Source organism: Taudactylus pleione, unplaced genomic scaffold (genome assembly GCF_031769625.1).
Source record: "Taudactylus pleione unplaced genomic scaffold, aTauple2 ptg000007l, whole genome shotgun sequence".
Taxonomy (NCBI): domain Eukaryota; kingdom Metazoa; phylum Chordata; class Amphibia; order Anura; family Myobatrachidae; genus Taudactylus; species Taudactylus pleione.
The window spans coordinates 29,965,715-29,981,213 of record NW_028284410.1 but is presented as its reverse complement, the minus strand read 5'-3'; the positions used below and the strand labels follow the sequence as shown (position 1 = coordinate 29,981,213).

Here is a 15,499-nt window from a genome sequence, read left to right as displayed (position 1 = left end):
GCCGTCAGTTAAGTGGTTAACTAGAACCTCAGTCATTATAATTTAACATCTGTGTTTGTTATTTGGCAATTTCATTTTAAATTTGGTCAGGATACTTTTGTTTATTACCTATATGAGTCTGTTAGTTGCCCCTTTATGGTATTCAGGCATGCCATAGTTGGGGGTTTGGCATACGGTGGGTGTATATTTTTCCTTAGATTAATGCATTGATCCCTTGCGAAGCTGAGTCCCTATTTGTCTTAATGATACCTACTACTGTCCAGGATTCGTTTTGCGTGAGCATGAATGGTGCCTTCAGGTACCCGGCTTCACTATTAATATGCATGGCGGGCTTTTAGTTTCTGCAAGTTTTCTGTATTGAGAGATTACTTAGCTGCCTCTATTTGCAAAGCTGTTACCACGGCCTCCTTTTTCTGTAATGTTTCCACTGCTATACACTAGATGCGGAGTCTCTTATACACCTGAGCTGCTGTGGTTTTTTTACTGTGTTTACTCCGTTGTGTTGCTCATCATTTATGAACTCTGTTTAATCTCCTTCGTTGGATCTCATATTACTCCTTTTAACCATACAGAGAGTAATATATAATGATCCAGTGCATGTTAGTTACACCTTGTACGGTTTTGCAATTGTCATGACTCCTGTTTATTTTGTTTATTACCATTCTATGGGTATAAATATTTAAAATTCATAAAACAATTTTAAAAAAATAATAAAATAACTAAATTTGGGATAATAAATTGTGTTTGTACAGCAACATCCCTACGAAATTTACCAATATCTTTTATAATCTTGGCTTCTTTAACAAATATTGTTTATGCACTGTGCACCGTGAAAGTCAAGCAGTTTTCCAAAATATATATGTGAAAAACTATCCTTCATCTATATCCTTGCAACCATGTCCTCAATAAGCCTGTAACTCACTGCAGCAAGAGAAGATCCAGCGCCACGCTGCTCATCATCGGAACGATCGCATGTTACTACAGATGGGACAACATATACAACTTGTCACAACATAGAAGACAAAACAAAAGCTAACTATGGCAAGAGTGTATTTACCATTAAAGCAATAGACTACTTTACAGAGGATAAGTTTTATATAGATAGGTTAGGATACCCTGCTGAGCTAAATAATTTTGATCATGTCCTTCACTCAGCTGCATGTATCCTCATGGGGAATTTCCCCCACTCTATAGAATGAAGCCGCTGACAGAATTAAATGGCAACATGCTGTATGTTCAACTGGGTGTTACCATGATGTGCGGGTCTTGATCCGTACATATAAGGCAGGTGTCCCAGATCATAAATATTCAGGTATGCGATGTGAAAGCATTACAAAACATGACATCCATGGAAATGGACATTTACCCAGCAGGTAAAAAGGGTCCTCTTTTCACTTAACCCATGAAACTGAACCTTCAGATGATAGTAGCAGCCAACAGCTGTAAACATCCGACTGAAAGCTCTTTCCATAATATCACAGCTTCCAGTCAAGGATGTTTACAGCAGCTGAAACTGCCTGCAGATAAAAGCATTTGATAATCAATGTAAAAAAACATATATTGCTCACTGTACATCACAAAACAGATGTAATCTACTGGGCAGAAAGTGTGTTAAAGACTGTCTGATTTGTTCTACTTCGAATACTACTAATGTCATGTTCGGACTTAAACTTTTTTTCAATTCCCTTTCTAAATAAAGGGCAAAAGGCATAGTAAACCAGTTATGGCAACTTACCTCTTCAATTATCAAGAAAAACAGATTTACAGGCAATACAATGAAACATTTTAAGTAAAACAAGATAGATCTTTGAAAGCAAAACCAACGGGATTGATTCAATTAGGGGCGATGTGCTGTACATCGCGTTGTGGAACAGCACATCGTGGGACTCCTACACTGAAGGAATACAAGAATATTGGTTATGTATGGTTACCATAATGGACAAACGTGCGCAGCAATGTACGGCAGCATATGTATTTTATTTACAGAATTGATTTTACCAGAAAATTCGTGGAAATTTGCACACAGAAACTACTAGGCATCAGCATTGTGCCACTGTGGACATCTATAGAATACCATCACTCTGAATCCTGAGTCAGATATACCCACTGTGCATAACAAAACGGTGTGAGCCTCTCTTTCAAGCAGAGTAAGACTATCCTTGATACATCCACATAGAGTTCCATATCAGAGCCCCCCATGAGGCCATGGTTTGCAGCCCAAACCTACAGGCCAGAATGAGGGTGACAAAAAAAAAAAAAAAAGGCGGCGTAGGGCCAGGAAACCTTTAGTGTAAAACTATAAGAGCTTTTAGAAATAATTGGTAATTGTAGGGGATATCCACTTTCCACATACAAAACAGGCCAAGAGCTACCTTATGCTGTATTGTGCTCGCCCCCTCTCCCCTGCACACAAACTTCTCATATCACTCACTACAGTACCTCTAGAAAGCTTACCTGGCGTTTTGGAGGTTTTAACTCATCCCGGGGAACAATGTCAATGAGAAAATCAAACTGGTCAAACTTTGTAATAGCCATAGCGATGTCATTCCTCTAAAGATATAAAGAGAATGAAGTTAGAACTTATGTAGTTTTGTAACCCCTATAAGCTTCTGAAAACTATTTAAAAAAAAAAATAAGAAAAGGCGCATGGTTATAAGCCATTAATTAGCTGTGCAGCATATGCCGTCAGACAGATAGCAACTATACCTGCAACAAAGATTACCAGATGCCTGCACTAGTTTCTTAAATGTACAACAGACTACGTGAGCAGCTTGCTGCATCACAGAGGGGTGAAAGGCTGTACTGCTTCCTCTGTGCTCTTTCACAATAGCAAAAAAAAAGAAATTACACACACACACACACACACACACACACACACACACACACACACACACACATATAGGAGCAATAATTAAAATAGATAAATGTGATGTTTCGGTTCGGGTTTCTTTAATTTTCTAATTTAATAAGGCACTACAATTTTATTAATTTAAACCGGGGAGCACTACTATACACTCAGTGACCACTTTGTATTAATGAGCGGGCATAATCATCAACTATCTACATCAGCCAATCATTTGATTAAATCAGCCAATCATTAATCCATACATTATAGAATGTAGACCTGGTCGAGAGGGTCAGCTGTTCTCCAAATCAAACTCCAGAAAAGAGAAGAAACGTGATTTAAGTGACTGACTATGGAATGATTGCTGGTGCCGGACATCCTGTATCTATGGATCCATTCTGTACTGTGGTGGTGGAGTAGGGAACATTTACATGGCACACATTGGGCCCCTTAATTCCAAAAGAGCATTATTTAAATGCCACAGCCTGTCTGAGTATTGTTGCTGATTATATGAATCCCTTTATGGACACAGAATACCCAGCAGGATAACAGACCATGTCACAATGCACACGTCATTTCAAGTTCGTTACACAAACATTATAATGAGATCAGTGTACTCCAATGGCCTCCATAGTGATGTATCTCAATCCAAGAGATCAGCTTTGGGATGTGGTGGAACGGAAGATTCACATCATGATTGTGCAGCTGACAAATCTACAACTGTGTGATGCTATCATGTCAGCAGGGACCAGAATATCTAAGGAATGTTTCCAGAACTTTGTTGAAACCATGCCAAAAATAATTCAAGCTGTTCAGGGGCAAAAAGGGATCCTACCCTGTATTAGAGAGGTATCTAATATCTAATAAAGTGGTCACTGAGTGTATTTTTGTAATATACTGGGTGTCATTAAAATATCTCTCTAATATTCTGGGGACACAAATAAATTAGTAGTTCCATCAATATAATAGTAATATATAATAGTGCTCCCAGTATATTAGAAACATATAGTAGACAGCAGAACTACTTAATATTGTATTAATAATGGGGACACTAATAATTATTTCATTACTAATGAAGAAACATATCGCTAATTACCATGTATAACCACTGAGGGAGCATCTCAGTATTGAGCAGAGCCTACGCAGCATAACTTTTTTTGTCCTCAAACCTCAGCCTCTAGAAGACCGGGAATAATGCCAAGTAACACTGGACTTTATGTAAACATACCAGTTATCACTTGTACGAACCACTTTTTTTTTTTTATACTAAAAATGTAACTTAATAAATTGGATGTTTAGTATACCCAAATTGCATGACTGTTTAAAACAATGCACCCCTGGCCCTTTAGTAAATCACTGTTTACAAACACAGCTGGCTGGGGTACACTGACCAGAGTGTTTGCATCCAACTAATAATTTACCACAATGCCAGATGCACAGCACTAACTGCAGTCTGAAGCCAGTGCACTTACATACTACATGGAGATGGTTCTCCACAATACTATTATTTGCTATTATACAGAGTTTAAATGGTCTCCTGAGAAAAGCTGGGTAATAGGTAATATTACCTGCAATGTTCTTCTTTTGTTATCCTCCGTGTGAATCCAGGCACGTAGGGTCAACTCTGTTATAAAAATCTGAGCCGCTTTGGCAAAGAGAACTGGAGCTTCAGCACTGATCATCTACATTGGAGTAAAGATGGTTTTAAAGATGGACAGTTTTTCAGACTATAAAAACTTATTTAACTAAAGTCTCCATTTAATGAAATGGTTTAAACGATTCATGTCCAAGGGGATGTGCCTAGCCACGTTTAGTAACTGAAGCAGCGCAAACTTCTACAGAAAAATATGGGCATCATTACATCTACCAAAACAGAAGTAGAATTTCTACTTTTGCGTAAAAAAGACTTCCATTTTAAAAGAATAGCACTCACTTTGTTATAACACAAGAATAACTCTACATTAAAGAATCATATTGGGAACATCTATACTAATATTATATCTATCCCCCTGCAACCATACAGAGAAAGGGATTTTACACCTTTGCAATAGCAAGATAACAGCAGCATTTTCGGACCAGCATTGCCCCTACAGACGTCAGGGAGAGAAGAGCTGGGTAAATATACCGAGACTGTATACCACTAAATCTTCACCCTCTTTGAAATAGCTACCTTGAATCACCTATTGGTTGGCTGCAGAGAGTGTTGATTGGCAAACTTCAGGGAGTGGACATTTAACAGCTGAAACTTGCTTTGGAAATCTCATTACCCCCCCTAATAAGGAGTACAATTATTGACGGGACGTGAGTGCAATATTGCTCTATTTGGACATAATTACAACCTTAAAGGAGATCAATATACTTATTTATACAGGTGGACATTTGATTGTTCACACATGCTATTATTGATCCATTATGATGAACATGTGAGAATGGCCATTTAGATGCTGATGTATAAATGTTTTTTATATGTTAATACTGTGTAATTTTAATAAAATATTTTATTGTATTACATGTATCCTTATGTCTATGTGAGGGCACCCTGAGGTGAATAATTTCAGATACCACCTCTTATTAATTTATATGAATGTTATGTCTGTCTGTTCGTTCCAAGTTGGTGCAAAAACTACTGAACAGATTTTCATGACAACTGCATCAATTTCTAGTGGAATTCCTACATATAACTGGTAACTGGACTTTGTGTCATCTCGATCCATTAAGTTAAAGCTGAGCAATAACAAACAAAATTTATTAACATCATCAATGTAATAGATAGGTGTGGCACCATGCGCGGCCGGTAAGGGGTGGAGCCGCATTCACTTAGGATAGGATAGGCTACATAGCAGTCTGTGCACAGGGCACACAGTGACATTGGTGTGTGTGGTGGCTGAAGGCGCTGCTACCACCAGTCTCTATAGCGCTGCTGGTCACATGTGCCACTCCCGCGACAGGGCCCTGACGCTAAAAAAAAAAAAAATGAATCTTTTTCTCTGAATCAGGCTGGGGGACACTGGACCATGGGGTTGTATATGGGACTGCAGGAGCTGGCATTTAAACTAAACCTGGAACTTTATCCCTAAGCTCCTCCCCTTTGCAACCCCATGACTTTAGTGCAACTTTGAAAGTGCCTTGTAAGGAGAAGCAGTACCCCAGTGAAACAGTTATAGTCAATATAAAAACAGAACCACAGGTACCAACCGGTCACAAAAACACAACGCAACATGACTGACCGTGAGGGAGGGAACGCAGTGTCCCCCAGCCTGATTCAGAGAAAATAATTCAATGGTAAGTAACCAAAAATCCCCTTTTCTACTTCATCAAGGCTGGGGGACACTGGACCACGAGACATTCAAAGATCGCTCCCAGGGGAGGGAACGCTCAGGCTGCCTGACCGGAGAACTGTACGCCCAAAGTGGGCATCGCCGGAGGCAAAAACATGAAAGAAAAAGAAATTACAAAAAAAACAAAGAAATAACTACAATGGGTTGCCAAGCAGCCCTTACCAGTGCCGAACTCCGCAGGAACTTAAATCACACTGAAGTCATGGGGTTGCAGAGGGAAGGAGCTTAGAGCTAAGTTACAGGTTTAGTTTAAGTGCCAGCTACTGCAGTCCCATCTACAACAGTTACCCATGGTTCAGTGTCCCCCAGCCTTGACTTGATGAAGGAGAAAATCTTGGCTGAAGCGTTTGCTTTGTGGGTGAAGCCAGGGGCAACAGCTAGTAGAAAATATAGGAATGTGTGTAATATTCGAATCAAAGCTCTGCCAGAATAAGTTCGTCCACATTTGCTTGTTCTCATGATAGTCATCAATGACTCCAATAAACACCCCTCTGCTAAAATTGTTAGGAGTCTGTTGCATCTCAAAAGTGAGATGGTCCTGATCCAGTGGAAGCCATAGAAATATAATATCCACCTTCATCACTTTATTGAAGACAAATAAAGCAAACAGCTAAATCATGAGATACATAGTCAAAATACAAGCTATATCAAAGAAACCAGCCTCATTTCCCTCCTCCCAAACCAAAAGTCCCACACAAGAGAGACCCCACATATCTGAAATACTAATCAAAACGGTGTCAAAAACAAAGGAGAAGCAAACAGTGCAATGTTAGAGAAGTCACAACTCCTTCCAACTAGCATCTGTATTAGAAATTAATAATCCTTTTTTTAACAATCTCTGATGCTATTGATGTGGGGAGAGGACCTGGTGCAGTACTGGCTGTGGCGATTAATCCTGTACTGTGGGAGGCTCTGGCATAGAACCCCTACAATCTCCGCTGAGAGAAGTTTTATCTAAACCTACATTTTCCCAGAGCAGAGCTGAATCTCTCATACATATAGTATAATACCAGCTACCAGGAAGCGTTTGTGCACATTGAACCATAGCTGCCTGTTACAGACAGGACTCACAATCCCAAGACCACAAGTTCACAGTCACAAGGAGCTTAGCTGGTCTCACACTACCGCCGATGACCGGCCTCTCACTGGACCTAGTAGGTTTCTGTCACTATTGTCACCACAGTGACCTACCAACAGTTGTGTTTGGGGTGTTGTAAGTTCACAGGCACAAGGAGAACAGCTGGCCCTATAACAGCAATTTTGAGAAGCCCAATTAGTTGGCATCTGACAGGGTGCCATCTAAGTTGCAAGTTCCATCATGCATAGGGTACATGTTGGCTTCATAACACTCAGGTATTGTGAACAAGTACAAACAATACAATTTTATATGTTCCGTGAAATTTGCCTAATAAGTTTGACAAAGTAATTAATTCTGGTTGGCCATTTACCTTCTAGACTTGTGTGAACTTTGATTGGCAGGTTTATTTTTTATTTTTTTTTATTTGGCCGCACTGACAATATAAAACCAGTATTTAAAGTCCTATGGTGAATATCATCATGAGCTAATTTATATATGAATACATATTTTTTTCACATACATATATGTACACACACATATATATATATATATATATATATATATATATAAAGGATGAGAAGCGTTTGGTGGCCATTATAAAGTGAAAAAATAATAAAATCCGTATTGTTCAAAACATGAATACAAAATAACACAATACCGGCAGCCTCTTCAAAAAACACCTGTTCAAATAGAAGGGCGCCATAGTGCATAAAACGTGGTTGATCGTCCAAAAACAACTAGTATAAATGCGTACCACAAAGTGAATTTGAGTGCTCATCAAATAATCATTCCATGGCATCCATCTTACATTTTGTTTATTCCAAAATCTTTGAAGTGTATTAAGGTGCCCAGCCAGTACTGGTTTCTATAGGCTTAGTTCTTTAACAGGGCAAATTCCCACACACTGACAACATTTTAAAAGCTTTCCAATGTACCTCAAGAACACATTCAAAAATGGATACCACATGAGGAAGTCCTGATTAGAACATAATGTGTTTTGGCCTGTTCGGATGACATTGCTTCCCTTATTTAGACTGTTGACTTATTATTTGATGGTTGGTTCCTCTATGGACAAGAATTCCTTTACCATTAACAGATAAGCCTTTCTAATTCTGCTTTTATGTACTGGAATTTTATTACTTGTTTTGAATAAAATCTTTGATCTATAAAATACTACGCTATGGTATTTTCATATAATTTTTTCTGAAAAATATTTGAAAGCTCTTAAAATTTAATCAGTGTGTAGGAACCTGCTCTCTTAATTATATACACCTAGAGAAACCAGAACTGGCTGAGCACCTTAATACACTACAAATATTTTGGAAAGTGAGATGAACACCGTGGAATGATGTTTTGATGAGCACTCAAAATATTTACTTTGTGGTATGCAGATATACAAGAAGTTGGAGACTTTGTGCCGAATTCAATTAGACGCGATAAGACCCGTTTTCGCAATAAATTATCACTTTTGCGATAATTTCAAAATCACGCAATTCAATTATCGCATGTGATAACTGCATAGACAGAAGTCGGCAAGAAGTTTTCAACATCTCAAAGCAGGTGAAAAAAATGAAAATTCCATATTATTGGCTAAAAATTTGTGGATTTGTTTCAGAACCCTTTGGACACCACCCATCATGATAAATTAGCCAAAAAGTTTTTTAAATTAGCTTAATTTGGTCAAAATGACATGTCAATTTTGGGTCGAAAGTACTGGAAAATGGGTTTAAAAGTAGTGGGCCTGGTATTTTGGGGGGCTGTATAGATGGGACAGGTGTTTAAAAATTGCAGGTGGCTGCAGCAGGTGTATTTTAAAAACATTTCAAAAGTGCACTTTATAGACACAAAAATATACTTCCGTCCAGCAGTTATTTTCTGAAAAAAATATTTATTTTTTTTCAGTTAGGCTTCTTTTGGGGTACAGACTGATTTCCCAATATGTGGAGACATTTTCGCAGGTTTCGCCATGAAAAATTATCGTATGTATGAGTTTTGCCTGTTTTGCAATAGGACTTGGTGAAAAACGGGAGCGCGCATTGCCGTAATAGGCAAAAACAGCGATAAGTGCTATGAGTTCCCCGCCGATAATTTATTGCGTCTAATTGAATCCGGCCCATATATTTGATGTATTTTACGTATTGCATATTATGTATTGAACATGTGATTGAATATTTTTATTGTGGAAAATAAATCTGTTGTCACACAGCAGCACTCATTCCATTGATTCTCTTTTTTGGGGTCGGTTCCCCGTCCCAGAAAGCCAGTGTGTCCCCTATATTGTAGCATTGGATACACATGGTTTTGCGTTTGTTTTGTCTATGTTCTATACCGAGCAAGAAAAATAAAATTTAACAGGCTGAGATACCATTTCTAATATGGGAATACACCTACCATAAACATGAAGTTTATAATATATAGCATATCCTAATGCATTTGACTGTAGACAAGGCCTGTTTGCTTGTGAATTTATATTTTGAAAACAATTAAAGAACCCGTATAAAAACCCTAAATTAGACTGTGGGCAGTATCTGAGATAGAAGAAAAAATGCCCGAGGTTCTGGAGGGGGGTGGGGGGGGGGGAGGGCGGGGGTTGGGCGACTTAGGGTTAGGCACCCCCCCGGGAGGTTAGGGTTAGGCACCCCTAAAGAAGGGTTAGAGGGGGGGGGGGGGGGAGAATTAGGTTAGCTATACTTACCTTAATGGACGATCGGGATTTCCACATCTGCCGGGCTGCCGCTGTCGGGATTAGAACCGCTAGCCGTGCGGCCGGTGGCAAATCATACTGATCCCATTAAATCTGCCTAGCATCAGTTAAGTCTCCACAAACTCCTCCCCTAACAATCCTATAGGACAGGAGAAGACCACAGCTAACATTCTCAATCCTAAAGGGTAAACAACTCCAACACATGAGAGGCAATACAAAGAGAAACACCTCATGGTTTAATTTCCTTCATGTTCATTTCTAAAACCTTCAGTCCTACAGGTATGAGTGGAAGACTTATACCCCTTTCACACTGCCAACCTGGGTCGCACCCAGGAATTTGTACACGGGTCCATCACCGCCATCACTTGCTTAGCCGGCGCTCGAAGATGAGATCATCTCCAAGCGCCGGCTCCTCCTATGCTGTGAACAGGACCCAGGCCACCTGTTCACACTGCACCGCGAGCCGGATTGAACCAGTGTTCAACCCTGCTCGTTACCCGGGTTGAAACGCAGAGTCGCTTGACTCAAGTTATTTCAACTGGGGCCTTTCACAAAGCACAATAACCCGGGTTGCTGCACATTTATGTGCAATAACCCAGGTTATTGCTGGCAGTATGAAAGGGGTATTAGTCTGGTTCTCTTTTGATGATACAAAATATTGTAATAACTGGATTGTTAATGTTAGAAAGCATTAAAACATGGTTGATCAAGGATTCTAATACATAGAAATGTTTCACAGTATTAATATAATAAGCAGGATTAATTTTTCTTTCATTGAAACATTGATGCAAAAAAAAAAAAAAAAAACCTGGTTTAGGAGAGAAAAACATTTTTATTTATTTTTTTATTTCCCCAAGCATGATAAATAGTAAATACATTTAAACAGTTCAGGTAAAAAAAGTGAAAGGCTCACCTTCACATCTTCATCAAGTTTCATAATTTTTTTTATGCGAGCCAGTGGAAGCTCCTGGACCCTGAAGTCTTTCTGTGTGGAGGACATACATAAAAGCTGTTAAAACGTGAAAACACAGATTTGCAATCAAGTGCAGCTTCAGAAAACAGTTCAGTTAACCACAAGTCATCTCGTGGAGTGACTAAGGGCCCTATTTACTACAATCTGCATTTCACATGTGCTTGTAGTATGATATTTACGCCTAAATAGGAAATATCACAGGAATTAATTACAAATCCCTTGCAAGGACAGAGCTTGCGATAAAGCTCTGTCCCTGCAATTCCCCTCCACAGTCTTCTCACTGTATTTTTCGGAAAAAATACAGTGAGAAGGTGTCCGCTCCAAATGTTGCACTCTTCTTCAAGTAGGAAAGCACAGTGTTCATAATAGCCATTCATTGCCATGGCGACAGGTTGAAGTGACAATAGATCCCTCCTTCCCCTCTCAAGAGGACATTAAGCGCTGAAAACATTGCAGGCATCAATGTTGGTATGTGTAATAAATTATACAAATATAGCTAGCATGAAATCATATAGGGGGCACTCAATATTATGGAACACAATACATTAAAATAAAGTATTGCATAAAAAATATGAGATATGGTAAGAACTTACCCTTGTTATCTCTATTTCTACGAAGTCCATAGGGTTCCACAGGATACCTTGGGGTATAGGTGTGACGTCAGTCGCAGGGCACCAAAGAGTTAAGCTTTCAGCCTCCCAGGATGCACTAGGTCCCCCTCCTATACCCCGCCCCCGGGCCAAGGCACCTCAGTTAGTTACCAAGCCATAGGCCGGAGGAGGAGAAGGAAGAGAGAGAACAAAGATCTGGACACATACAAGAATCACATTCTCACCAGAGGGAGACGGAAAACCGGTGACCAGAGCAAAGCCCATCTGCAGCACAGGTGCGACAGGGCGGGAGTCCTGTGGAACCCTATGGACTTCGTAGAAATAGAGATAACAAGGGTAAGTTCTTACCATATCTCATATTTTCTACTTCAGGGTCCATAGGGTATCCACAGGATACCTTGGGGATGTCCCAAAGCAGTATCCTTTAAGGGTGGGGACGCTCCTGTGCAGAAAGGAGAATCCGCTGCCCGAAGGAAGCATCCTGAGAGGCGAAGGTGTCAAACCTGTAATACCTCACGAAGGTATGGACAGAAGACCACGTAGCAGCCTTGCAGATCTGAACTGCCGAGGCACCACGTCGAGCTGCCCACGAAGGACCCACAGACCTAGTGGAATGAGCCTTCAGAGAAGGAGGGACCGGTAGGCCTTCATGAAGATAAGCTTCAGAAATAGCCATACGGATCCAGGCTGCCAAAGTTTGCTTTGAAGCAGGCCAACCCTTTTTACGGAAGCCATAGAGGACAAACAAAGCGTCCGACTTCCTAAACGAAGAAGTGCGGTCAACATAAGTCCTTAAGGCCCGCACAACATCCAAAGAGGCCTCACCCACGGAAAGACCCGGTGAGTTAAAGGCCGGAACAACTATTTCCTCATTAACATGAAACTGGGAAACAACTTTGGGAAGAAACTCGGGCCGAGTGCGGAGCACTGCCCTGTTCCCATGAAAAACCAAGAAAGGGGGTCTACAAGAAAGAGCCCCTAACTCAGAAACACGTCTGGCCGAAGCAACGGCCAGAAGGAAAACAGTCTTAGCTGTTAGCCATTTAATATCCACTGAGCCCAGTGGTTCAAACGGCGGTCCTTGGAGAGCCCTCAGGACCACAGCCAAATCCCAAGGCGCCATAGGTGGAACAAAGGGCGGCTGAATACGGAGAACACCTTGCATAAAGGTGCGCACATCCGGGATTGTAGCAATCCTACGGTGAAACCAGACAGATAGGGCCGAAACCTGTACCTTCAAAGAAGCAAGGCGAAGCCCATGATCTAGTCCCGCTTGCAGGAAGGCGAGAATCCGAGACAGACGAAACTCCCGCGGTGCATAACCTATCGGTCGACACCACTGGAAGAACGTATGCCACACGCGATGGTATATCCTCGCGGAAGACGGTTTCCGAGCTCGTAACATGGTACGCACCACAGAGCTGGAAAACCCCCGGGACCTCAGCATGGCCGTCTCAACAGCCACGCCGCCAAAGACAGCCGAGTCAGGTCCGGGTGAAGACAAGGACCCTGAGACAGAATGTCCGGTCGTAGCGGCAACCGCAGAGGACTGTCCACGGACAGACCCTGAAGGTCTGAGAACCAGTGCCGTCTGGGCCACGCGGGAGCTATCAACAGGAGCATCCCTCCTTCCTGTTTGAATTTCCGGATTACCCGTGGAAGAAGGGAGACCGGAGGGAACAGGTATGCGAACCTGAACGTCCACCGGATGGACAGAGCATCCACCAGAGACGCCCCTTCGTCTCCTGTGCGAGACCCGTACACCGGCAACTTGTTGTTGTGCCGGGACGCCATGAGGTCGATTTCTGGAAGACCCCACCTGTCCACCAGTAGTTGAAAAACGTCCGGGTGCAGGGACCATTCCCCTGGATGAACGTCCTGGCGACTTAGAAAGTCCGCCTGCCAATTTAGCACTCCCGGGATGAAGACCGCTGATATGGCCGGAAGATTGCGCTCCGCCCAAACCAGGATCCGAGAGACCTCTACGAGAGCCGCCCGACTGCGAGTTCCTCCTTGCCTGTTTATGTAGGCCACGGTGGTAGCATTGTCCGACTGGACCTGCACCGGGTGACCCTGGAGAAACCGCTGTGCCTGCAGGAGAGCATTGAAGACCGCACGGAGTTCCAAGATATTTATTGGAAGCTCCGCTTCTGTCGGCGTCCACCTGCCCTGGAACAAGTGTGGACCCGAAACTGCTCCCCAGCCCCGAAGACTGGCGTCCGTTGTCAACAGGACCCAATTTGGAACCCAGAACGGACGTCCCATGTTGAGGTGGGTCGTCTTTAACCACCACGCAAGGGACAGGCGAACCTCCGGGGTGAGCACAATCGTCTGGAACTTCAGAGACTGAGGCAGCCCGTTCCACTTGGACAGGATCAGGTGCTGCAGAGGTCTGGAGTGAAACAGGGCGTATTCCACCATGTCGAACACCGACACCATGGAGCCCAGTAACCTCATCGCCGAGTGTAAGGACACCCGGCGGCTGTGCAGACAACTGCGCACCCTTGACTGTAAAGCAGAGATCTTGTCCTCCGTCACGAAGATCCTTTGCTGTCCCGAGTCCAATAAGGCTCCAAGATGCAGAATCCTCCGAGACGGGATTAGAGTGGACTTCTGCCAGTTGATTAGCCAGCCGTGCCGTTGCAGCAGTGCAATGGTCAGGTCCAAGTGGTGTAACAGGAGCTCTGGAGATCCTGCCACCAATAACAGGTCGTCCAAGTACGGCAACATGCGGACTCCTTGCAGCCGCAGAGAAGCCGCCATGACCGTCATCACCTTGGTGAAAACACGTGGTGCTGTCGCCAGACCAAAAGGTAACGCCCGAAACTGGAAATGGTCGCTGCGGATTGCAAACCGAAGGAACTCTTGATGGCGCAAAAGAATAGGGACATGCAGGTAAGCGTCCTGTATGTCCAATGACACCATGTAGTCCCCAGGTTCCAGCGCCAGAATGATGGACCGTAGGGTCTCCATCCGAAACTTCGGGACCCGCAAAGACTTGTTGAGTGCTTTGAGGTTGAGAATCGGACGATATGACCCATTGGGTTTCTGTACCAAAAAAAAAAATTTGAATAGAAACCCTGGCCCTTCTGGGAGAATGGAACAGGCACTATAACTCCAGCCTGGAGCATAGTGTGCAATACCTTCCGCAGCTCCGTAGCCTTGTTCCGGTCTGATGGTAGACCCGTGGTGAAGAATCGAGCCGGGGGTCTGTGCCGGAAGGAGAGGGCGTACCCGTGGGAGACCACCTCCAGAACCCAAGTGTCTGTCTTAGTGAACGACCAACACCGGGAGAACTGCAGCAGGCGGCCTCCCACCCTGGGATCCCCCAAGGGGAGACCCGGACCGTCAGGCCGCAGGCTTGTCATCTGGCTTGGGGGCCGGACGTCTGGTACTCCATGCCTGTTTCCGGGGCTTGACCGATTTCTTAGGGCCAGCCTGTCGAGGAAACGACTGTGGTTTGGGCCTGCCCTGGGCCCTAGATGACCGAAAGGACGATGGTCCAGAACCAGAAGGAGCAGCGGCCGACGGGAGACAAGCAGATTTGGCTGCCGCCAGCGTGGCCACAATCTTATCCAGATCCGGACCGAAGAGAACTTCTCCGGTAAACGGCAACGCTTCCAGACCTTTCTTGGAATCTGCGTCCGCCTTCCAGGATCGCAGCCACAAGGTGCGACGAGCAGCTACCGCTGCTGAAGAAATTCTAGACACCAGAGTACTAATGTCTAGAGCCGCCTCGTTGATGTAGGTGGCCGAATCACGGAGATTGCCAATCAACTCCGCCTGTTCGGCCGGACAGTCGGATTCAAAAGAAGCCTCTAATGAATCCGCCCAGCGCTCCATCGCTCTGGCAACCCAGCAAATGGCCATAGCCGGCCGTGCTGCCCCCCCTGCAAGGGAATAAGCGGACTTCAGGCAGATTTCTACCTTGCGGTCCGTAGCATCCTTAA

The 15,499-nt window shown here is 43.2% G+C and overlaps 1 protein-coding gene across 2 annotated transcripts in view; it reads right to left on the bottom strand.

The window, feature by feature from the left end:
* The window catches only part of NFYC (nuclear transcription factor Y subunit gamma), a 79,541-nt gene that overhangs the window by 24,624 nt on the left and 39,418 nt on the right, over window positions 1-15,499 (bottom strand). For both annotated transcript variants that reach the window (XM_088462743.1, XM_088462753.1), the window contains exons 3-5: window positions 10,879-10,950; window positions 4,414-4,527; window positions 2,455-2,550 (exon numbers count right to left, since the gene is read on the bottom strand). In XM_088462743.1, the coding sequence (XP_088318869.1) occupies window positions 2,455-2,550; window positions 4,414-4,527; window positions 10,879-10,950 (282 nt within the window). The remainder of the gene's footprint in view (window positions 1-2,454; window positions 2,551-4,413; window positions 4,528-10,878; window positions 10,951-15,499) is intronic.